Source organism: Canis aureus, chromosome 19 (assembly GCF_053574225.1).
Source record: "Canis aureus isolate CA01 chromosome 19, VMU_Caureus_v.1.0, whole genome shotgun sequence".
In the NCBI taxonomy this organism is placed as follows: Eukaryota; Metazoa; Chordata; class Mammalia; order Carnivora; family Canidae; genus Canis; species Canis aureus.
Window position 1 is genome coordinate 26,404,530 of NC_135629.1, and position 24,718 is coordinate 26,429,247.

The window sequence follows — 24,718 nt, forward strand, 5'->3', positions numbered from 1 at the left end:
AGGGTTTTACAACGCCAAAGCCGGGGTCGCCCCTATTTCAAAAGTTGCAAAGAGTGGGAGGAAAAAAAAAAAAAAAAAGCACGTACGCATCCCCGCATCCCCAAGGGATACGCTGGCTCTAGGGCCAGGAAAGAAAAGGAGGAGTAAGACGGGTGCGTGGAAGGGGGCGGGGGGCGAAGTCGCCTTCGGGCGGGTCGGCTTTAGGACCCAGCGGGAAGCACACTGGAATCTCTCCCTCCGGGAGGGGGAGGCGGGGCCGGGCCGGCCGGCAGGAGGCCGCGGGGCGCATGCGCGCGCGTCTCCTCTCGCCGGCCGCTGCGCTCGGCGGCGCGGAATAGAATGAACTGTAACAAAACAAGCCGAGCCTTTGTATCTGCTTAAAGGGGCCGCAGGCGCTTCCCTCCTGGGCCCCCCCACCCCAGCTCTGCAACCGCGTCTCCAGGGCTCCCAGCAACTGGCTGCAAGGGCTGCCCTCACCCTCAGGAACAGCCCGCCAGCGAGGACAGGCGAGCCAGGCGGGAGGCGGAGAGGAGACACCGCATTTCCAAGAGGCAAGAAAGGAAGGAAGGGAGGAGGAAAGAAAAAAAAAAAAAAAAAAAGGAAAAAAGAAAAAAAAAAAAAAACAACACCCAAGCGGCGCAGAGTGGACTCTGGTCCCGGGGAGAACGTTCGGGCGCCGGAGCGTGGACCGAGGAGCCCCGGAATGCAAACAAAGCTCGCGGGCGCCTGTGCAGGGCTCGCGGGGGAGCCCAGAAAGTTTGTTTTATGATGGCTTGAGTGCGCGAGTGTGTGCAGGGGAGCGAGGCTGCCAAGTTTCTCTCTCCCGTGGCGTTATTTTGGGGGAGATGTCTCTCCCATGAACCAGCGGGGGCCTGGGGGCTTGTGCGGTGGGGGGCACCTGTCTCTCATTGCATTATTATTATTTGTGTGTGTGTGTTGGGGGGTGGTGGTGGTGGTAAGGAGAGGTGTAACCCATCATGTCGAGGGTGATCCAGAAGAAGAACCACTGGACTAGCAAGATTCACGAATGCACCGTGAGGCGGGGACCCCAGGGTGAGCTGGGGGTGACGGTGCTGGGGGGCGCGGAGAATGGGGAGTTTCCGTACGTCGGAGCGGTGGCCGAAGCTCCGAAGGGGCTTCCCGGCGGCGGCGAGGGCCCTCGGCTGGGCGAGGGGGAGCTGCTCCTGGAGGTGCAGGGGATCCGGGTGTCCGGCTTGCCCCGCTACGACGTGCTGGGAGTCATCGACAGCTGCAAGGAGGCCGTCACCTTCAAAGCCGTCAGACAAGGTAAGACGGGACGCGCCTCCGGGAGGTGCCTGCAAACCCGGGAGCGGCCTGCGGGGTCCCCCCCCCCCGCCCCAGCCCCAGCCGCCGCATCTCGATTTCCCGCGTTCCTCCTGCGAGCGCAGCTGGGAGGGGAAGTTGGGGCCGTGCGCCCTGCGGTGGTGAAATAAGCAAAGTTGTTGAGAGATTGTGGGTCGTGTGCCCACCTGCGTTGGAAAGACGTGGTGGTGGTGTTGGGGGGGGGTTGGGTTTGCGCCCGCAAGCGGGGAGACTTTCCCCAGGCCTGGCTTGCTTGCCAACCTGTTATCCCAGCCACCAAGTGAGGCGCAGCTTCGCCTGCGGGAGTTGGGAAACTGAGGCAGGGGTGAAAGTGGACGGGCTCCGGGGCTCCCCTGGGGAGCGATGCAGCCGATGCAGCCGGCGCAGCCGCTGCGTTCTTGGGCCACTTCTCCGTTTCCAGACCCCGAGAATGGGTATGAACGAGGGGTCTGTGGTTACGGACGAGGAATCAGCTTCACCCGGCATCCCTCCAGGTGGGTTGGGGCATGACCGCCCTGCGGTTCCTGTGCACGCCCCGCCGCCTGAAGATCCTGCATTCACCCCAGAGCTGGATGACGCATGTGTCTCGGTCGTGTGGCCCAGCCCCAGGCGTGGGGGGAGGGAAAGAAGGAGTATTTTCGGTCAGCGCGAATCAAGCCCAAGTTCACGCTGCCTCCAGCACCACTATCATCCTTATCGTTGATAATGACAGTGGTAGCTACTCTTCACTGTTGGCTCACCGCGTGCCGGGCTCTGTGTGGCAGGCTTTCCTTGGCTGTTTTGTTCTGATTGACAGTTCTGAGAGCGAGGTGAATTTGTAAAACCCCGGGTTACAGGTGAGGAAACTGGGACTGACATTGGATAAGTTACTTGCCCAAGATCACACAGATATCCAAAAGCGAGGGTTTGAGTCCTTAATGCAAGCCCGGTGGGAAGAGGTGAGTGTGTGTGTGGGGGGGTGGAGGTGGGTGGGATGACCCTCCTGAACTGGAGGGCTTGATTTCTGGGAAGGAATGAAGGCAGATTCCTCTCTTAGAAGCCTGTAGAGGAGTGCCCACCGCTCTGATGACTGCTGGTGTGGTGGGGAGTCCCTCCAGTCTCGGTTTGGTGCAGGCAAGGGGCTGTCCCCAGATCAGTCCAACAGAGGACTTGATTCCAGTAAAGGATCACTTGTACCACCAAGTGCCACGACACTGGTTCTCCCCCATGAAAGCACCAAGGGGGGTCGCAGAGTTGAGCGTGGTGAAAAGTTCCCATATGTGCCTGAGGGCCTAGAAGGGCTAGCAGCAGCTGGAGGAATGTGTTAAAGGAAAGGAGGGCTGGGCTGGGCTGAGCAGGTCCTTGGAAACAGGCCTGTTCCAGATGAAACTGGAGGGGGCAGAAGGAGCGGTCAGGCCTTCTGGCAGTTTGGGGAGCAATGGACCGACAGTTATGAAAAGCTCCCACTATTTATGTCATCTTCCAGTTGGACACCTCTTCCAGGAAGCCCTCCAACATCCCACCACGCTGAACAAACCTTTCTTCTTTTGGGCTCCCCTCAGTGTGTGTACTTTGTAGTTTTTTTTTTTAACTTATTCTGAGCTATGAGTTATGTCCCTCCTCTCATTTCCATACAAGGTGGTAAGCTTATTGAAGAGAGACTGTGCCTTATTCATTGTTTATCTCCTCAGGCTTTGCTTGAGGTCTAACACCTTCACCTGAGAGTGTGTCCTCATCTGTAACCTGGCTTTCATTTGGGTATTACATAAGCTAGTAACTGGAAAGTGTGCAGAACAGGGCCTGCCATATAGTAAATGCCCAATAAAGATGAGCTGTTATTATGGTTAATTGAATTTGGTGATTTATTTCTAAGCCTAGATTTTAGTGTTTAGGAACCTGGATTATGAATTCAATGCCAGTACCTGGATTGTTAGGACTTGATAGAACTGTAGAGGAAACACTCTGTCAAGGCATTTGATGGGAGCACCCACAGGTTTCAGCGCAGGGGCGTTTTGGAGAAAGGGTTTGCGGAGGGACAGGCAGGGGTACCTATCCATCTATTATCTGCTTAGTGGGTCCTGTATAGTCCTGTTCTTAATGTGTGATATACTGTCTGTTGCTGAAACTCTTCTATCCACCAATAAGCGAAGGTCCAAGAGGCATTGTGCCAGGGCTGCCTCATCATGGAACCGAGGAAGGGTGGGTCAGATAATCAAGTGTGTTTGGAATCAGACACTCCTGGATGGAAAGGAAACTGTAGTGTCTCCAAAGTGTTATTTCCCTTTATCCAGAACCATTCTGTGTACTGCACAGGATTGTTCCCAGCAGGTGCATTTGTGTATGTGTGTGTGTGTGTGTGTGTGTGTGTAAATCTACTTGATCTACTCAGAATAGCATAAAGATGTGGATGGAATCCACCGCAGTGTGAAAGCTACTATTTTATGTAATAATTACATGGGCACAGTTCTTCCAACATCTTCATTTTAGAAACATGGCACTAGAAAGCATTTCACTAGTCTTCTCTTCATAGCAAGAATATGATTTAAATTATATGACAATTGCTGTTACTATGTCTTCATTACTGTGTTTGAATCATATTAGATAGGCTCATCCTTGGTACGTGGTAAAGGAAAATGTTATGTTTGTGTTATCTGCACCCTGAGCTGGCCACTCCCAGGGACACAGGGCACTTTGGGTGCCGTCTGTATGGAAATGTCACGGTCTTCTTGTGGGAGAAGATTCTGCTGTTTCTATTTCATGGCAGCTCCCTGGGAAGATGCACAGACTAAAATAGTCTGTAGCAAATGGTATTATATGAAGCAGGACTAGATTGTGAAGGAACCAAGCTAAATGGATCTATCAGATCAGACTTGGTTCATTTTAGATGGAGAAGACAGTCTTTTGTCACAAAGTGCCTAAAAAAAACTACAGATACATATGTATGTTACATAAAATGTTATTTTGCATATATAACATAACATACTTTATACTTTGTAAGTATATATTTACTTGTAGTAAAAGCTCGGATCTTCACTATATAGTTTGATAAGTTTTGACAAATGTATATGTTCATTTTATCTTCACTCCAATCAAGATATAGAATGTTTCCATTACTTTAGAAATTTCCCTCCTGTCCCTTTCCAGTCAGTTCCCCACCCATCCTGCAGAGGCAAAGGCTGTCTGATTTCTTTCACCGAGGATTAATTTTGTCTATTACTGAAGTTTGTATAATTGAAATAATGCCGTATGTACTCATTTGTGTCTGGCTTTTTTCACTCAACAAAATATTTTGGAATTTCATATTGTGTCACTGTTCTTTTTTAGTTTATATATATATATATATATATATATATATATATATATATATATATATATATTTTAAAATTATTTATTTATTTATGATAGAGAGAGAGAGAGGCAGAGACACAAGCAGAGGGAGAAGCAGGCTCCATGCACTGGGAGCCCGAAGTGGGATTTGATCCCAGGTCTCCAGGATCACGCCCTGGGCCAAAGGCAGGCGCCAAACCGCTGCGCCACCCAGGGATCCCCTATATATTTTATTTTTAAGTCATCTCTCTACCCGTTGTGGGGCTCCAGCTTATAGAGTCACATACTCTACCGACTGAGCCAGCTGGGCACTCCTCATTGTTCTTTTTTATTTTATTTTAGGTTTTTAAAGATCTTATTTGGGATCCCTGGGTGGCGCAGCCATTTGGCGCCTGCCTTTGGCCCAGGGCGCGATCCTGGAGACCCGGGATCGAATCCCACGTCGGGCTTCCCGTGCATGGAGCCTGCTTCTCCCTCTGCCTGTGTCTCTGCGCCTCTCTCTCTCTGTGACTATCATAAATAAAAAAATAAAAAAAAAAAGATCTTATTTATTTATTCATGAGAGACACAGAGACAGGCAGAGAGAGGAGCAGGCTCCATGCGGGGAGCCTGACGTGGGACTCGATCCCGGGACCCCAAGATCACACCCTGGACAGAAGGCAGGCGCTAAACCGCTGAGCCACCCAGGCGTCCCTCATTGTTCTTTTTTAGTGTTGAGTAATATTCCATTGTAGGTATACATATCAGTTTTTACTTTTTTATTTTTATATTTTTAAAATATTTTATTTATTTATTCATGAGAACACACACAGAGAGAAAGAGAGAGAGACAGAGACACAGGCAGAGGGAGAAGCAGGCTCCATGCAGGGAGCCTGATGTGGGATTCGATCCCGGGTCTCCAGGATCACGCCCTGGGCTGAAGGCAGTACTAAACCACTGAGCCACCCGGGCTGCCCCCTACATATCAGTTTTTAAATATTTTTGCTCGTCAGTGGATATTTGGACTATTTACTGTTTTTCGCTACTATGAATATAGGTGCCAAAAATATTCCACTTGCTCCACATTTTTGCCAGTCTTTCATCTTTTCTGCTGTTTGGATGGTAGCCATCTTAGTATATGTGGAAAAAGAAAAAAGTAATTAAGGAAACTTTGCTATAGGATATAAGCTAAGCGCTTGCTTCAGAATGTGCCAGGCCCTTGGCGAAGCTAGTACTTTATGGACATTTTGTTTTTTATTTCTCGCAGCTGGATGCAGATGTCAGAAACTGAGGTCCTCAGAGTTTGAGTACTCTTTCCAAGAGTCATGCAAGTGGTGGAAGTCTAGCTGGAAGTCAGTGGTGTTGCATTCCAAAAGCCCCTGCTCCTGTTTCCTGGGTCAGCGTGTCTCAGAGTAGGACCCAAAGACCCGTGGCCATAGTCACCTGGGAACTGGTTAGACATGTACATTCCTCGACCTCACCCAGCCCTCCTGATTCCAAAACTCTGAAACTTTAGAGGTGAAGCCTGTGGAGCATTTTTAAACAAGCCCTCAGGTGATTCTAAGGCCTGTGCTCGGTCTTGAGAATCACTGCCCTAAGGTATAGACACATTGAGAATATGACCCATGACACAGGCCACATGGGTTTCTAGAGCAAGCTTTGTCGGCTAGTGCTGTTCTCCCTGGCAAGTCACCCTCTTTGGGCCAATGTCTCTCCATTTGTTCATGCCAGAAATAAAATGGGTGTGCCCTTTCGGTCCTTTGCACTCATAAAATGCTGCAATTCCATGAGTAACCCCGACTCCAAAAGTTGAAAATGGTGTGACTGTAGTTTCCCAGAGTGGTAATATTGTAGGTCATGCTTACAGATTTTTGTAGGTGAAGTCTGTGGATTTGCAAATTACCTGGAAGCCGAAACTGTCCCCGTTTGACAGAACCGGGGAAATAAATAAGACACAACTTAGAAATCACACCACCACCACCAGACCCTTTCCCTCACCGTAATGAGGGAATTATGACCATATACAATGGAATATAGTTCTTTGTGCTTTTTTGTGTTTTGTTGTGATGTTGGGGGTTTATTTTGACCAATTGAAATATACTATGACAGCTCTGTAACAAAGCAGTTCTCACTTTAAAACACAGGGCCTTGGGAACAGGTGAGTGAATTCCAGGAATGGTAGATAAGGCAGTCTTAGCAAATACTGTACATTGACCATCTTTCTATTGGTAGGAAAGAGAAAGAAAGGAAGGAAGGAAAGAGAAGGAAGGAAAGGAGGGAGGGAGGGACGGAGGAGGAAGGAAGGGACCCCTGGGTGGCTCAGCAGTTGAGCGTCTGCCTTCCTCTCAGAGTGTGATCCCTGCATCCTGGGATCGAGTCCCACATCGGTCTCCCTGCAGGGAGTCTGCTTCTCCCTCTGCGTATGTCTCTGCCTTCTGTGTCTCCCATGAATAAATAAAATCTTAAAAAAAACAAACAAACAAAAAAAACAGGGCCTTGTCTTTCTTGGCATCCCTTGAATTCTGCTTCAGGGCCTCTGGGTTTGCTTATTCTTCTCCCCAGATGGCCACAAGATTGATTCTTTTCTCTAGTGTCCCTTCAGAGAGAAGGTCATCAGGTAGTGTACTGCTAAATGGTTAACAACTGGCTCTGGTGGAGGCCCCCTGTGGATCTGTAGTGTATCTGGAGTGGGGAAGAGCCAGTGTGAGCTAGTCCCTGCACGCCACTGACCCCCTGTAAGACAACTCCTGAGTCGTATGCTGTCCCTTCATCCTGCTTTGTGACTTCATGGTCTTGTCACCATTTCTTCTTCTTCTTCTTTTTTTTTTTTTTTTTTAAAGATTTTATTTATTCATGAGAGACACAGAGAGAGAGAGGGAGAAGAGAGAGAGAGAGAGAGGCAGAGACACAGGCAGAGGGAGAAGCAGGCCCCATGCAGGGAGCCTGACTTGGGACTCCATTCCGGGTCTCCAGGATCATGCCCTGAGCTGAAGGCGGCGCTAAACCGCTTGGGCACCCGGGCTGCCCCATTTCTTCTTTTTTTAATTAATTTTATTTTTAAAGACTTTATTACTTATGAGAAACACAGAGAGGCAGAGGCATAGGCAGAGGGAGAAGCAGGCTCCCTGTGGGCAGCCCAATGTGGGACTCGATCCCAGGACCCTGGGATCACACCCTGAGAGGACTGCAGACGCTCAACCACTGAGCCACCCAGGTGCCTCAAGTTAATTTATCTTTTTGAAGTCATCTCTACACCCAGCATGAGATTCAAACTCCTGACACCTTGGGATCAAGAGGCGCATATTGTACCCACTGAGCCAGCCCGGGGCCCCTTGTTTCTTCTTTTTTGTCTGTCTCTCCTCCCCTGAAAATAAAAGGTCTGTGAAAACAAGAAGCTTTTCTCACTTGTTCACATTTCCTCTGGCCTAAAATAGTACCAGCAGGGCGCCTGCCTGGCTCAGTCTGCTAAGTTTTTGCCTTCGGTTCAGGTCACGGTTCAAGTCCCAATCCCAGGGTCCCTGGATCAAGTACCGCATTGGGCTCCCTGCTCAGCGGGGAGCCTGCTTCTCCCTCTCCCTTTACCCCTCCCCCTTGCTTGTGTGTACTCGCTCTTTCTCTCGCGTGCTCTGTTCTCTCTCAAATAGATAAATAAAATATTCAAAAAAATAAAATAAAACAGTACCTGGCAAAACCTTGGTACTCATTATTTGCCAGACAGATGAATGAATTTTACTTTGTTGCTTCTCATTCCTAAGATAAGTGCAGACCAGGCCAACTACATCCTTCCCCCTTTCCTCCCTATTCGTCTTTTATTTCTCCTGATATAGGATCCTCATATGTTCATTTTCCCTTCGCCAGATCTTCCAATCAGCTGATTCCTCGTGTCTAATAATTTATACTGATCTATAAATAAATAAATGACCGACAAGGCTTAATGAATTATATTGAAATATTTCTGCCTGTTGACTCTTACTGGAGTTGAAGAAGGGAAATTTCAGATGCTGAGCAGGCGGGATGGTGGGGGGTGCTTTTCTGTTTTCTGTTGATGTGCGATCTGTTCTATGTCAGCATCCGTAAGAATGACGCCTTACCTCTGTTTTCTTGTAGCACTGTCCCTCTGTATGGTTTTTTCAGCCAGCAGCAAATCAGGTCTTTGTTTCAGAAAACAGTCTGATTTTTGTCCTCTCTTGCTCTTAAATTGTGCTTTGTGTTTATTTGTCTTTTTTTCTTTGACTTAAACTTTCAAAATCAATCTTTTTATTCTTCATGCTAAGAGACCACTTTCCGAAGGATATTTTTAGGTTACACTGTGGAACATTCCACAGCTTTTAGAAAAAAATAATGCAAGGACAGGCAACCCAACTTGTCCATTGTTTCCAGTGGCCACCCTTCGCCAATGGCTGTGTTATTTAAAAACAGATTAACTTGACCTTATGATGCAATGGCATACTGTTGGCTTACTACATTTGTTGGCATTCATTACCCAGCTAGTTTAGGATAGCAGAATTGATGATATCCACCAAGGGGAATTAAGTGGTTTATAAGAGAAAACATTCTGACATCTCCTTACCACAAGGGTTTACATGAAGGATGTTGCTTTATAAACGATGGTTATTTAATGCAAAACACCGGTCTCTGATGTTAGTGGTCTCTTCCTTGAGTTTGTATATATGTGTAACAGGATATACTGATTTTGTATACACTGAGAATAAGGGCTGTCAAATTCGTTAAGGGCTGACATTCACATCCTAAAAAAGTAGGTTACTGCATTCTTGCCTGTCTTTATGCAGCTTCTATGTGAGATCTATAACCTTGAAAAATCCCTCGTAAACACTAGAGCTTTGCTGTACTGCACCCCTATGGATGTCTGCATCAATATAGTATTTCTTGTGAATTTGTTTTGGTGTTTCCACAGCTGAACTCCCACAATCTCAAGGCCATGCCTATCATATTGATGGCTGCTTGACTATAGTAAAGTGTCCTAGGGAGTGTCCAGTGTATTCTGGATGCTAACCTTTCTTGAAGGCTCGTCGCAAAATTAGAAGAGGGAATTTGAACAGTGTTTTTTACGATTAAATAATTCTCTTCTCTTTTTTATGGCTAAGTAATTAAAGAATGATGTAATCCATTACTTATAATCATTTCTTTGGTCCTTATCTCACAGTGAAAAACTGACATCCTCATAGTAACTCACAAGCCCGCCCCCCCCCATCCCATCTGGCCCATTGAAGTTCTTTACTTTCCCCATCCATGGCCTGCCACTCCCCACCTCGACAGCTAGAAGGCCTGCTCCCTCATGAACTTCAAGTCTTTCCCAAATGTCACCTTCTCAGTGACACCTTCTTTGACTTCATTATTGAAAGCTGTAACTCCACTGTCATTTGTCATCCCCTGTAACCTTTCTCTGCTTTATTTCCACTCCATTTCAGATAGATCATTTCAAAATAAGTAAAATCTTTATTTTGTCTCTCCTAGAATAGAAGCTCCGAGAGGGCAGGGATGTTGTTGATCTGTTTGCTGCTGCATCTCCAAGTACTGAGAGTAGTGCCTGGTACATAGTCGTTGCTCAAGTATTTGTTGAACGTCTGCTGTCAAATTGAGAATGAGAAATCTCTCCTGAGCTCATTTGCCTCTGAAAATTCCCATATTTGAAAGTCTCTGAAACTGTGGGTAATTCATGATGGATCACATTAACCTTGATGAGGGTTTGTCATTTTGCAGTCTGCGAGTGTGGCTGAGTAGAGCTTAGCTGATTGATGGAGGAATATTCCTGAAGGCAGCATCGGCAGCCAGTTTCATGTGACGGGGTTTCGGGCAGCACCTGAGAATGTCAGGGAACTTTGCAAACTCTTCTCACCCCCAAATGGACTGTGAGAAGTTCTTCTGGGCACTGCCCTCTGTGTGAATAGACTTTTTCTGTTACCACCTCCAGTGTCATGAGAAAGAATTACAGAAGAGAATTACATTCTCACGGCTCAAGTGTCAACCCCACCATTATTGCCATCGGAGGCATTTGTGTGCACCTTTAATGGGACACAGTTATGTTTTTCGTAATAAGGCTAATCTTTGAGCTTGTCATGAGACAAGACTCTAAGCTCTCTTTATGGACAGTGGCATGATGGGGCAATTAAAAGGCGATTATGCCCTGGTTATAAGCCATATTTCAGAATTATTGCTATATACAGTGTTAACAGGATGATAGTGGTGCTTGTAAGAGAACCTGAAGATATCAATTTATTGATGTATAATAGATGTATAGGTTTTGGATTTAAGCCGGCCTGGATTTAGAAGCCAGATTTTTAAAGTTACTAGCCAGGTGACTCAGGGCAAGGCACTTCACCTCTTTGTGTCAGGGCTTCCCCATCTGAAAATGGGGATAATAATGATACCTCCTTTCTAGAGTTGATGGCAGAACAAAATGAGGAGGTTTTAGGAAACCACATGGCATAGGGCCTGGCACATAGTGAGTGCTCAATATATGTTGGCTTCTGTTATTTTTTTAATGTTCCTCATTTGAAAGCAGTCCAGAGAGAAGAAAGAATCTCTTGAGAGATAAAAATTGTGGGATAGTTTCCTGGAGAGCTTTTTAAAGTCTAGAAAAAGGCCTCATTTTTCTGCATGTTTCAGATGCCACTTTTTTGAAAAGGCTGTGGTTGGATTAGTTCTGACAAGTGAGAAGGAAACTCTGGACGTCACCGTCTGTTGGTAGAACTTCTCTCACCTTGTCACACTGGTGGTGACATATTGATTCTAATTATTGTCATTAGGTCCCATGTTGCATGAAGGTATAGAGGAAGGGGAAGTCATCTCTCTATTTCCTGGAGGTCCCAGGCAGAAAGAATGATCCTTGAGAACTTGACCCTGAGGTCCTCTGATCTTCCTAGCACTGTATCTGGATTCTCCAATCACGAATGGCAAGGGAAGCAGTGGGATTTGGAATTATAAGGGTTTGGAGTCAGGCTGATTGGGTTCAAATCCAGGCACTGCCGCTTCATTTTTCCCAGTTGGAAATGAGAATAATACCTACCACATTGGCTGGTTGTGAGGATTAAATGGGAAAATGTACCCAGAACACAATCCTCTGCTTGGTCCCATAGGCAGGGCTTACCAAATACCTACATAATAGCAGCTGTGTGATGATTTTCAGTTGCAAAATGGACACCTGTTGGTGAGTTCCTCTATAGAGGTGATTTAAAACTGAGGGTGGTTTTGCCCCCTTGGGGGACATTTGGCAGTGCCTGGGAACATATTTGGTTGTTACGACTCAGGATGGAGGAGTGCTACTGGCCCTTAGGGAGTAGAGGTCAGAGAGGCTGCTGAACATCCTACAGTGTACATTACAGTACCCCCCACCCCCCAATCAAGAGAGAATTATCCAGCCCCAAATGGCCATAGGGCTGAGGTTGAGAAACTCTGCTCTAATGTATAACTTCAGGGTAGAGACTGGGCATCTGAATTAGGAGGAATAAACTAATCATAACTGTTACTTATTGATCTTCTGATAGGTAGCTGAGACCCAGGTTAGGGTTTTGCCTGGGTAGATGATGTCATTCTCATTTTCGCCATGAGAAAATTAGCTGGAGAGGTCAAGTAATTTACCGTCACCCCCAGGCACCTGATGCAGGTGAGATTCAAGGTCAGGTCTGCGTGCTTCCAAAATTCTTATCCTAGGTTTAACACACTAGAAATGTGTTGACTTTGTAGCCAGGAGCCCCTTTGCCCTTTCACTGGGGGAGGGGGGAGCACTGTGGATGCACCTCTTTTAGGCTGTACCATTGCTGCCTGAGAGTGTACAGTATGCTTAGTGACCCTGCTGGCAATTGGCCTAGGAATAGAAATGGATTCCCAAAGTGTGAATGGGCCAGAACAGAACCTACCGCTCCATATTGTTAAGCTCTTCTCATTCGCCTTCCTCTGTTTGCCCTGTTCTCCCTCCCCCAACACCGTTGATTCAATCCTTCCTCCTCCGTGCCCTCTTTTTTTCCCCTACATACATCATAATTTCAAGACAATAGTGTCTTGTAATTGTAGATTTGCCTGTCTGTCTCTCATACTGGATTGCATGTGTCTTGAATTCTTGAAGGCAGCGTCCCTATTTTCTCTCTGTTTGTAATCTCTGCCCTCTGTAGGTGCTCAAGAAATATCTGTTCAATTGAAATCTTTTGAGGGTAACGAGTAAGCATAACTTTTAAATAAATAAAGAAAAGTCTTGCCTAAGATCTTGTTGGCTAGAAAATCCGTGGCTTATTTTTAAGGCATATTAAATATACTTAGCCATATGTCTGATTTTTCCGTGATGATTTAAGATGGTTCTCTGCCAGTTGTTGTAGCATTTTGAACTGTAGAGAAAATATTGAATTAATTGTGTTGAAGGTCTTAGAGGGCCTGTATTCTGACCAGATGTGTGCAGTGATTGTGCCTGTTGCTTATGTAATGTGGCCACGGAAGGCATCACTTTGGCTTGATTTAAATAGAGTCAGTATTTTACCACCTGGACTCTTGGCCAAACGTTAGAATTTACATCTGATAGGGAGAGAGCATGCTCATTTCCTCCTCCAACTATCAGCCTGTTTAAGTCTGTGTGACTTGGTTAAGAATTCAAAACTCCAGATCAAGTTGTTAAAAAAGAACTTTCCTTGGTGTTCGAGCATGTGGGGTTTTTTTTTTTAAACCAAGCATTGGCATCTAGATCTTGGTTTCTAATCTTTTAAAAACTCAAATATTATTGTAACCTTGTAGAACTGTCAATCACTATTTATAGTTAGTGTGTGCTTCCACAGCTTATGGTTTTTTCCCCTGTGAAATTTATTTTTTCCTCATTTAAACAATGTGTACAATTCAGAAAGATGTGAATATGAAAGGAAAATGTATCTACATGGTCTGTAATCCCACTCAGAAATACACATGTTCATACTCTTATTTTTTAAAAAATATTTTATTTATTCATGAGAGACACACACAGAGAGAAGCAGAGACACAGGCAGAGGGAGAAGCAGGCTCCATGCAGGGAGCCCGATGCAGGATTCGAAACCGGGTCTCCAGGATCATGCCCTGGGCAGAAGGCAGGCGCTACACTGCTGAGCCACCCAGGGATCTGTGTTCATACTCTATTTTTATCCAAACACACACACACACACACACACACACACACACACGCACACACACACACACAGTTTTTTGGTAGGTTTTTTAGGAGGGTCTTTTTTTTTTTTTTAAGATTTTATTTATTTATTCATGAGAGACAGAGAGAGAGAGAGAGAGAGAGGCAGAGTCTCAGGCAGAGGGAGAAGCAGGCAACACACAGGGAGCCTGATGTAGGACTCGATCCTGGGTCCCCGGGATCATGCCCTGGACTGAAGGTGGCACTAAACCTCTGAGCCACCTGGGCTGCCCAGGAGGGTCTTTTTCTTATAAAAATTGGCTAATACAGCATATGCTGTTTGTGGATTTTTGTGTGTGTGTGCGCCTAACAGTATATCATAGATGTTTTTTCTGTACTACAAATATATCTGTTTTGTCATTTCAGTGGCTGTAGAATAATTTCAGGTTGTGCTATATTAAACCATGCTCTGAGGATAAACATTGAACATTTAGGTTGCTTTCCCTTCCTGTTTTACACAACACATTGATGAATATCCTTATACTTAACATTTCGGTGAACTACTTCGGATCTTTTCCTTGCATAGATGCCTAGAACTCTTGGCTCACATGAATTTTATCCTCTTATTTATTTATTAAAAATATTAATAATATTAAAAATATTAAATAATATTAAAAATATTAAAATAAAATAAAAATATTAAAAATATTTATTTGAGAGAGAGAGCGAGCAGGAGGAGGGGCAGAGGGAGAGGGAGAGAGAATCTCAAGCAGACTCTGCACTGAGTGTGGAGCTTGACTTGGGGCTCAATCTTAGGACTTCAAGATCATGATCTAAGCTGAAACAAGAGTTGGACGCCTAACTGACTAAGCCACCTAGGCACCCTTGAATTTTATCTTCTTAAGACTCAGAGAGCATATCGACTTGTTGTATCCCTGGTGCCAGTATGTGGGAGTCCTGTATTTCTTCACTTACCTCAGTTATAACACATACTACCTAGCACTGGAACTCTTATTATTTTTGAATAATAGTACTCACAAATGCAAATGCTGAGTGGGTATTTCAGAGGGCATTAGGGACGGCTGAGGACTGGGGTAAACTAGAAGGGCACAATTTGTTCAGAGGGAGCGGTTGTGACTTAGCTTCAGCCTATTGCTGACATGTTGGGAGCATTGGCTAGTGATGCCAGATTTTTCAAATTTTCAAGAGACTCCAGAAGCTTGAATTGTTAAAAAATGCACTTCAACAGTCTAAAACTGTTGGTTCAGAGCTCTTCCAAAAGCATGGATGAACCAAACAAAACACATCTGGGAGCCATATTTGGTAGGGGCATTGAGGTTGCAGCCCCATGTTTATGTGTTTGTTTCTCTCACTTGATGTCTTTCACACTTTATTTGTTTAAGAGCCATACTCTCATTTCTTACTCCTGTCTGTATTTTCGGGGCCCAGGATAGTGACCAATTCACAGTAAGGGTCAATAAGTATGTGTTGAAGTGAATAATAAGTTCCAGAAGTGGTCCAGTTTGTCACTGTGGTCTGCTTGTGTTTGTTGGAGGCTCAGCTGGTGACAGCTCCCCCCCTTCCAGTTGTGAGGAGCTGGGGAGAGGGTATATTTTGACAGCTGATCATAATTTTTGGAGTATTTTGTCTCAGGGTCCTGGTTTGCTGAGTCTTTGAACTGGGTGCAAAATGGCCTCTTGACGATGACATTTAAAAAAACATTATTTATTCATGAGAGACATAGAGAGAGGGAGGCAGACATAGAGGCAGAGGGAGAAGTAGGCTCCATGCGGGGAGCCCAATGCAGGACTGATCCCAGGACCCCGGGATCTTGTCCTGAGCCAAAGGCAGATGCTCCAACCACTGAGCCACCCAGGTGCCCCTTGACGATGACATTTATATGAGTATGTACTGGGAATGGTATATGTGCTCTACTCTGAAATGACCTTACTGTGAAATGTGTGGCCTTACAAATAAAAAAACGAATGAATCATGTATTCCTCTAGGTTTTAAATATAGCAGGAAAGTCCTCAATACCACAACTTTCTGGGACATTCTACAGATAAATTAGGACCTTGCCCTTTATTCCAAGAGTAGATGCTTTTAGAATACGATTAACCTCTAAGACCAGTGGGTATCCGTTCTTCAGGGCCAGGGTTATATGGTAGAATTTTGTTTTTTGAAAACAAAGGCAGCCCTTCTTGCTTTTCTGCCTGCATAATGGATTGTTCTGCATTGCATAATTCATGTCAGGCACCAGGTTTGCTGTGCAAGGATGGGGAAGGGGTAATTAGTTAGGTAATTCAGGTTACAACTTCGGTCAATGCAGTTTTTCTGTCAAAGAGCAAAGCAAGGGAAGACCTCTATAAAACGAAAACTATAATGTTGGCAGCAAAAGCCCAAGATGGAGTTCAGATTTTGCTAGGTTTGGATTTGGACTGTGTTTTTTCTCTCCTTCCCTTGTCCCCTTCCTTCTCTCCATAACTGATTCAGAATAAGAACATTCTAATAGCTTGCCTAGGATTCAAATCTTATGTTATTCTCTATGTCATCCAGGACTTAGGATGGGAGAGAGAATTAAGGAGAGTTTTCATCTTGAGACTACTATAAGCACTGATCCACTTCCTGCGTTATGGTACTTTTGGGGGCATCCAGAATTCTCCCAAATTGGCATGAAATTTGGGTTCCTTTATACTCTATTTATTTTTAAAGATTTTATTTATTAATATGAGATATATGTATACATATACATATATATATATACATATATATATATATATAGAGAGAGAGAGAGAGAAGGAGCATAAGCATAAGGGAAGCAGCAGAGGGAGAGGGAGAAGCAGACTCCTTGCTGAGCAAGGAGCCCAATTAGGGGCTCCATCCCAGACTTATGACCTTAGCCAAAGGCAGATGCTTAAATGACTGAGCCACCCAGGTTCCCCTGAGCCACCGAGCTGCCTCTCCTTTCTACTTTAAAATGTTCAACGTTAAGATGTGGCTGGAAAAGCTTATATTCCATGATGTTTTAGGCTGGGTAATCCTTGACAAGATTCCCGAGTCTTTGGTAAAGTGAAGGAGAGTCTCTAGCCATATTGGATGATACCATAGTGCACAGTCTTAGTTGGGTACCTCCATAGTGTAGATTGAAAGTACAGTGTTATCTCAATATTGATATATTACCTGTGTTATGGCATTATTTATAAGAAAAGTCAGAGAGACAGGATGCCCAGCAAAGGAAAAATTCACATAGCCATTGTCTATTTCTAAGTCTGTGGGAAATACTACCATAAGGAAGAAAGGCCCTGGCTTTCATAAGCAATGTGAGTCAGTTTCTGATACTTTTTACCTAAAAATATAAGCTCAGTGGACTAAGGCTGCAAAATATAAGCTCAGTGGACTAAGGCTGGCTTAGTCAGTAGAGCATGTGAACCTCGGTCCCTGGGTCATGAGTTTGAGCTCCATGTTGGGGGTAGAGGTTACTTAAAAGAAAAAAAAAAAAGTAAGCTTAAGCTCTTCCATGTGAAATAATTATCTCTAAGGAAGACCTTTGTGGGAAGAGGGCATTAATGGTAATGATAAGTTGTTTTTTTACTCTTGGAGTCTTTTTTTGGTAGAGGGAGCCTATTCCAGGGATTTAATAAAACCTGGTGAGTCCCCCTATTGCCTGAATTCCTGAGGGAAAAGAGACATCAAGAAAAAGTCTGTGGGGGGCCGGGGGTGCAGAAGTGTAATTTACAGCCCTTTGCACCTGTTACCAGGCACTTCTATTCACCTGATGGCTGCTAACAGATTGCAGGCAGAGCTGCTTGGGGAAAATGATCAGCTTTGGCAACAGTGGCCCATAAATTGGGTTTGGGTGAATGGAAAATGCATCAGAATTACCTGGGAGAGTTTCAAGCTTTGGACATCTGGGGTTGACTTCATTAGTGATTCTGAGTCATGTCTTCCTGCCCAGTGGAGTCTGGATGCCCCAACTGTGAAGAACGGTCCACAGGACTGCCACTGATTAAGAAACATCCAGGTGTTTATTTAATGTGGGGATTACCTCTGCATTCAGAATCCTGGGGGGTGGGCCCTGTGAATCCACAGCATTTATACAAATTCTGGCTGGTTTTGGGAAGTCCAAAGTTGGAGGCTCGTGGCTCTAAAACACTGACCTTTTCAATTCCAGTTGCCTAATACATGTTGGTAACAGACCCGATTCTACTCTCGAATGAACGTTGACTAGGGAAGGGAATCAAGAATAGAAAGACTAATTGAGTTATTTGAACTGAAAGTTCTTCTAAGGTGGCAACCACTGGCTGTGTGTATATGTGTTTGTGGAAAGTCATTTTCCTGCTTTAGGATTCCAGCATCAGTCAGATAATTGAGAGAGACCTCTTCCCCAACACTGCAGTTACCATGTTAAAATAGAAAGGCAGCTCTGGAGGAAAGATGGCACTCTCCAGCAGAAATGTGTGCAGTGACAAAAATGTTGTTTATCCACGATACCCAGTGTAGTATCCACCTGCCACTGGTGGAGACTGTATGCTTGTAATGCGGTGAGTGTGGCTCCCTGTCACTAGCCATATGGTGAAAATGAAAACTTAGATTTAAATTAATTACAATTAAATAAAATGCAACTCTAAGTGGTCACATGTGGCTAGTATCTACCAGATTGAACAGCGCAGGGGACGATACCCTTACAAATGGTGACGATAGTCATGGTGCTTTGGTGTCACATCGACTTGCTCCAAGAGGAAGAGGCCAGAGTGACACTTTGGCTTGATGCTTGTTAAATGTGGAAACTTGGGATAAGTAGTTTTGAAGTGTACTTTGATGATTTGGGTCACTGTGTTTACCAATGAGATTTTTTAAGAAAAAGATTTTATTTATTTATTCATGAGAGACAGAGAGACAGAGGGAGAAGCAGGCTCCTCGCAGGAAGCCTGATGTGGGACTTAATCCCTGGACTTGGATCACACCCTGAGCCAAAGGCAGAGGCTTAACTGCTGAGTCACCCGGGGATCCCTGATGACATTTTAAAAAAAGATTTTATTTATTTATTTGAGAGAGTGAATGAGAGAGAAGGAGCATGAGTGGGGTGAGGGGGAGAGGGAGAAGTAGATTTACTTCTGAGCAGAGAGCCCAACGTGGGGCTTGATCCTGGGACTTGGGGATCATGACCTGAGCCAAAGGCAGATGCTTAACCGACTGAGCCACCAAGGTGCCCTGATGACATTTTTTTTTTTGTAAAGAGCCTCAGTTTATGGCAATGTGCTAATTCTCTTAAAGTACTTTATATGGAACAGATTATATTCTTTGAGGCTGGGGATGATGTTTTTTCTGTGGGCTGCTCTGTCTCCAGTACTTTCTATATTGGGATGGTTGAACAAATCATTTCAATTTGAGTATTTTATCCAGAGAGGGAGACTCTGAGTTACCCTGGGATGGCAGAAACCATTTTATCACCTTGATGCTTTTGGTTATAAGTAATAAAAAACAACTCAGATGGCTTAAGCAATAAAGGGGATTAGCTGATGCATATAATTTAAGAATTTCAGATGAAGGTAGGAGCTTCAGGTATGGTTTGATCAGGGCATGGGTCCTGTTTCCCTCATTTGCTTCAGAGCTGCCACTAGCCCATATTGTGACTTTGTTCAAACTAGAAAATAATCTCTTTTGGGCAGACACCATTCCAGAATGGCCTGGAGAGGTGAGTGTGGGTTATATGAAGACAGGACCTAGATATTGTAAGGCACAGACTTGATCTCTTCAGGGCTGCTCTCCTAATTGTGCAGGCTTTGGCCTTACAATGGACTCTGCTGATGGGTGACTGGCAAAAGGGGGTCACATTCCTGCTTACTTACAGCCAAATAGAGAGAGACCTAGAGGAATGCCACATGCTGTATGCTGAGTCACAGTCCCTAAACTGATTGATCCCTGTGGCTTGAGCCCTCACCTCCCCACTTGTCATATGCTCTGCCTGTTGGGCTCCAAGGATGGAAGTGAAAACCAGGGAAAGAAGACTAAAACCCATGATGCCAACAATAGCAGATGAGTGCTTGTCAGGTCATGCTATGCTCTAAAGGCCACATGTGCATGGTCTTTAATCCTTGGGGCGAGCTGTGAAGTGGTGTTCCAGCCTCCCATTTTACAGGTGAGGGCACTGAAGCTTTAGAAGTTGTTGCTAGTGCCAGGTTACTGAGCGGATGAAGTGACAGTGAGGAGCTTCCTCATGCTTGGCAATGCTCCAGGCTCTCCCTAGGATGCTGCATTAGCGCCTTTGTAGCTTGTGATGGGAGTCCCTTTAGACTCTACTGCTCCGTTGTGTGAATTTGGAGCATGGAACTTGCTGGAGCGTGGTCTGAGGAAAGCTGGAAGCTGGGGCCTCATCCTGGCACCTGGGCAGGCTGCAGTCTCTATGCCCTGAGGGCAGGGGGCTTGCAGCAAGGCTGGCCCGTTGCAGCCGTGAGCTTCTTTCTCTTTTTTTCTTTTTTAAAGATTTTATTTATTTATTCATGAGAGAGAGAGAGAGAGAGGCAGAGACCTAGGCAGAGGGAGGAGAAGCAGGTTCCCCACGGGGAGCCTGATGCGGGACTCAATCCCAGGACCCTGGGTTCACAACCAGAGCCAAAGGCACACGTTCAACCTCTGAGCCACCCAGGTGCCCCCAGCTGCGAGCTTCTCCGTTTGTCTGTCTGTGGATGCACCGTGTGCAGGTCCAGACTTAAGTGCCTGTACCTTCCGGCACCGATCAACACAACTTTCTCCTCCGACACAGCCCCTAAGTTCTGGGCGTGCTTACAGACCTAGCACAGTTGTATTCAACCTAGCAAAGATTGTGGTAACATAGACGTCACATACGATTTGCCATCTTAGCCAGTTTTTAAACGTCTGGCTCAGTGGCATTACACACATTTACCCTGTTGTGCAACCGGCATCCATCTCTAGAACTTTTTCTTCTTCTGTTGAAACCTTGTTCCCACTGAGCAGTGATTGGCCCTTCCCCTTTCCCCCAGCCCCTGGCAACCACCATTCGACTTTCATCCTGATAAATCCGACCACTCTAGGTGCCTCATGTAAGTGGAACCATATGGTATTTGTCCTTTTGTGATGAGCCTGTTTCACACAACGTGGTGCCCTCAGGGTTTGTTCATGTTCTAGCACATGTCAGAACCTCCTTCCTCCTACAGGCTGAGTAATATTCCATCATGTGGACAGACCCCGTTTTGTTTTATCCTTTCATCCATCAGCGAACGCTTGGGGGTTGTTTCCACCTGACCGTCTTCCTACTGCCTTCAGAAGCAAGTGCAGTTAGGACTTCTTGAGGCCTTTGGCTTCCTCCCTTCTGCGTTCATCCCCTGCCACAGCCTGGCCTGACCCTTCCCGGGGCTGTCAGGAGTACCACTGGCCAGTCTTCTCCAGCTCTGAGGATGGGAACTATGTTGCCTTGATGGAGTTTTGCCAGAATGTGTCCTCGTCATCTCTGTGGCACATAGAGCATTCTGCGAAGGGTATGCGTGCTGGTCGTCCAGCCTTAGGGGCGTCAGTCCCACCAGCAGACCTGCTCTGGCCAGCTTCCCACCTTTCTGGGTTGGAGGCCTTATGCTCCAGGCTCACAGGCTTTGCATTTCAAATGGGCCGGTTCAAATCCAGTTTGTCTGCTTACTTGCTCCATGGCCTTGGGTACATGATTTTACACCTTGTCTGGTTGTTGCAAGGATGACGGGCAATGTGGCAGCGAAGCTCTCAGCATGAAACATAGAGCAAAGGCAACGCTGGATAAACGGTAGTTATTATTACATTAAGTTTGTCAGTTTTCCTCTTTTGAATCTGATAACTTTTGATTTTAGGTTTGCGGAGGCGCCGAATTGACTGCGTAATTGACTCAAAACACTTCTGTTTAACACTCTGGGTTTTAATCTTCTTTCTTGGCACTACCACCTCCTCTTAGATTTTATGGAGCTGAATTTGTTGGACCAAATTATATGGAGCAGCTTTGATGGAAACACATTCTATACTCTTTATGTCTTCATGTTATTTCCCTTAGATTTCTTGCTTAAAGTAGGATTTAGTCACCACTCTGTAGGAAGCTACAAATTATTATAGAGCAATTACATGATTCCTGGATCTTTAGAATTCTAGAATGATTGGTATAACAGTAGAAGGATAGCAAATGCATACAGGCACTTTCCAGTAAACTTTATACCAGGGCAATTGCCTGGTTTGTTCAGTTTTCCTATCTGTTGATTATTCCAGGTGTGAATTCTATCAAAGGGGAGGCACTAGACATTTTTGCTTATAGAAATTTTTGTATAATTTTATCTCCTTTAGTCCTTAAAAGCCCTTATTGTGTGCTATGCGTTGCTGTAAGGGCTGTCTATTAACTCATTTACTCCTCAAAGGACTCCATGAAGTGTAGGTGCTGTACTCATTCCCATTTTACAGAAGAAGACATTGATGTGCAGAGAAGTCGAGATGTTCTCTGGCGCTGCTGTTAAAGGCAGAGCTAGGATATAGACCAGGTTCTCGGGTCAGGAATGATGGATGCTCTTACTGCACTGGGAGGTGGTTGCTTGCAGGGCCTAAGGTCTGAGCCGTTTATATCTAGGTCTTTTATGCTACATTCTGAACTGATTTTTTTTCTTTAAGATTCTTATTTATTTTTTTGATAGAGACAGGGAGAGAGCAAGCAAGCACAAGCAGGGGGAGTAGCAAAGGGAGAGGGAAAAGCAGATTCCCCACTGAGCAGGGAGCCCCACGTGGGGCTCCATCCTAGGACCCTGGGATAGTGACCTGAACTTAGGGCACAAGCCCCTCCTGAGCTGATTTTGATTGACCACAGCTATCTGAGCTGATTTTGATTGACCACAGCTACCTCCATTTGTCAGTTAGTACACGTATATGATGTCTTTTCTTTCACATTTTTCCCTATCAAGAAAGACCATGGACATATGACAGGGGCAGTTAGGGGAAGCCCGGCAAATGGTGCCACAAATTGGTGTGGCTTTGTCAGGAAAACATTGTACTTCCTGGCTGTCTCACTTTATTTCTTCTTTCTTTTTTTAAAAGATTTTATTTATTTATTCATGAGAGAGAGAGAGAGAGAGAGACAGAGACAGAGACACAGGCAGAGGGAGAAGCAGGCTCCATGCAGGGAGCCCAATGTGGGACTCGATCCCCTGTCTCCAGGATCAGGCCCTGGGCTGAAGGCGGCGCTAAACCGCTGAGCCACCTGGGCTGCCCTATTTCTTCTTTCTAATCATTCAGGACTCTTGCTTTATAATGCTTATGCCTCAGTTTCTTCACCTGTAGAAAGAGCGGAGTGCTGTATTTACACATGTGAAGGCCAACCCCTAGAATTCGGTGAACATTTATTTTTTTAATTTTTATTTAATTTTTATTTTTTTTATTTTTTTTATTTTATTTTTTTTTTAATTTTTATTTTTTAAAGATTTAAAAAAATATTTATTTAAGTAATCTCTGCACCCAAGAGGGGGCTCAAACTCATGACTCTAAACTTGAGATTTGGATGCTCTTCTGACTGAGCCATCTGGGCACCACTCAGTGAACATTTATGAATTGCGTGTCTACCAAGCGCAAGCGGGCTGTCATGAGGACATGGTCTCTCTGCTCCTTCAGTGCCAATAATAGTGGCCCTGTGGGCTGAGAATATGCAGTAATCCACTGTGGGGCATGAAGTTTCTGACCTGGTGCTTGTGTGCAAGGCTCACTTTTGAATTGTCCCAACTGCCGCAGTGCCTAGTCATGTTTCCTGTTCAGAGCAGCACTTTGCAGTAGGACACTTTGCTTGGATCTGAAGGCTTCCATGTGGGTCAGGTCCAGGATGCAGGATCCAGAAGAAGCCTTCACTGGGCCTTGCCTTAGAGACCTGGCATTCTTCCTCTGTTAGATTGTTTTATCTGTCTCTGCCCTCTGTGCTCATTTTATTTTTAAAGTAAAGATTTGGAAGAGAGATATAGTAGAGGGCTGGATGAATAAGGGTAGTAATTGCACTAAGCAGCAGGGTTTAACCCCCTTTGAAAATCCAGGCCCATGCCTATATATATATATATATATTTTTTAAAGATTTTATTCATTTATTCATGAGAGACACAGAGAGAGAAAGAGACAGGGACACAGGCAGAGGGACTCCACCCCGGGACTCCAGGATCACGCCCTAGAGCAAAGGCAGGCACCAAACCACTGAACCACCCAGGGATCCCCCCAGGCCCACGCCTATAAAAGGTATTTATATTCTACGAAAGATTTTGTTTGTGAAAAAGAGTGGGAGTTTTTAGAACTCTGTTACTACTTCTCTCATGATGCTTGATCAGCATGGGGTACAGCTTAGGGGCACAGATTCCAGAATGTGTTAAGGGTAGGACTCTGGAGTGAGGGAGCTGTGGGTCTGAACCTCCTGTCCCCTCTGGCCTTGGGTAAGATTTGTAACCTCTTCACACCTCAGTTTTCTTATTTAGTTTCTACCTCCTAGAATTATTTGTGAGGCTCAAAGGAGATTATGCATGAGACATTATTCTAAAGAATACTTAGTATATAGTAAACACTTAATACATAGTAACTTCCATTATTATTATGATTTGATCCAGTGAGCAGCTGTGATTAAACACTGCATTCAACAAACACATGTATTCTGTGATTTCTTTGTACAAATTAATGTGCTGGATTTGCCTGAATGAAATATGCCCTCAAAGGATCAGTCCTATGAACACAGTAATACACTGTTAGCATTCCCTTATCGTCTCCTCTATGTTAATGGCTTTCTATACATTTTCTCACATAATTTTCAACATCATATAACAATATAAGTTATATATTTGGGGTAGGTTCTATTTTAAAATCCCCGTTTTACAGATAAGGAAATTAAGGCCTGGAAATTGGGTCAGGCTATGTCTGTGTGATTTTGTGCCTGCGCATGCCTATAACCACTTGTGTCTAAGTCCCCACGATGTGTCCCCATGATTTAGGAGTGACTGTGGACTTGATTCAGATTATGGGGTGGGGTGC

The 24,718-nt window shown here is 45.1% G+C and overlaps 1 protein-coding gene across 15 annotated transcripts in view; it reads left to right on the forward strand.

Moving 5' to 3' along the window:
• The first annotated feature begins 277 nt into the window (after window positions 1–277).
• MAGI1 (membrane associated guanylate kinase, WW and PDZ domain containing 1) overlaps window positions 278–24,718 on the forward strand; it is a 638,869-nt gene continuing 614,428 nt past the window's right edge. For 8 of the 15 annotated variants that reach the window (XM_077858158.1, XM_077858160.1, XM_077858161.1 and 5 more), the window contains exon 1: window positions 279–1,287. In XM_077858158.1, coding sequence (XP_077714284.1) covers window positions 978–1,287 — 310 coding nt within the window. In that variant the 5' untranslated portion in view covers window positions 279–977. Of the gene's footprint in view, window positions 1,288–24,718 lie in introns of all 15 variants that reach the window. The other 7 variants (XM_077858166.1, XM_077858167.1, XM_077858169.1 and 4 more) reach the window with 2 other exon arrangements.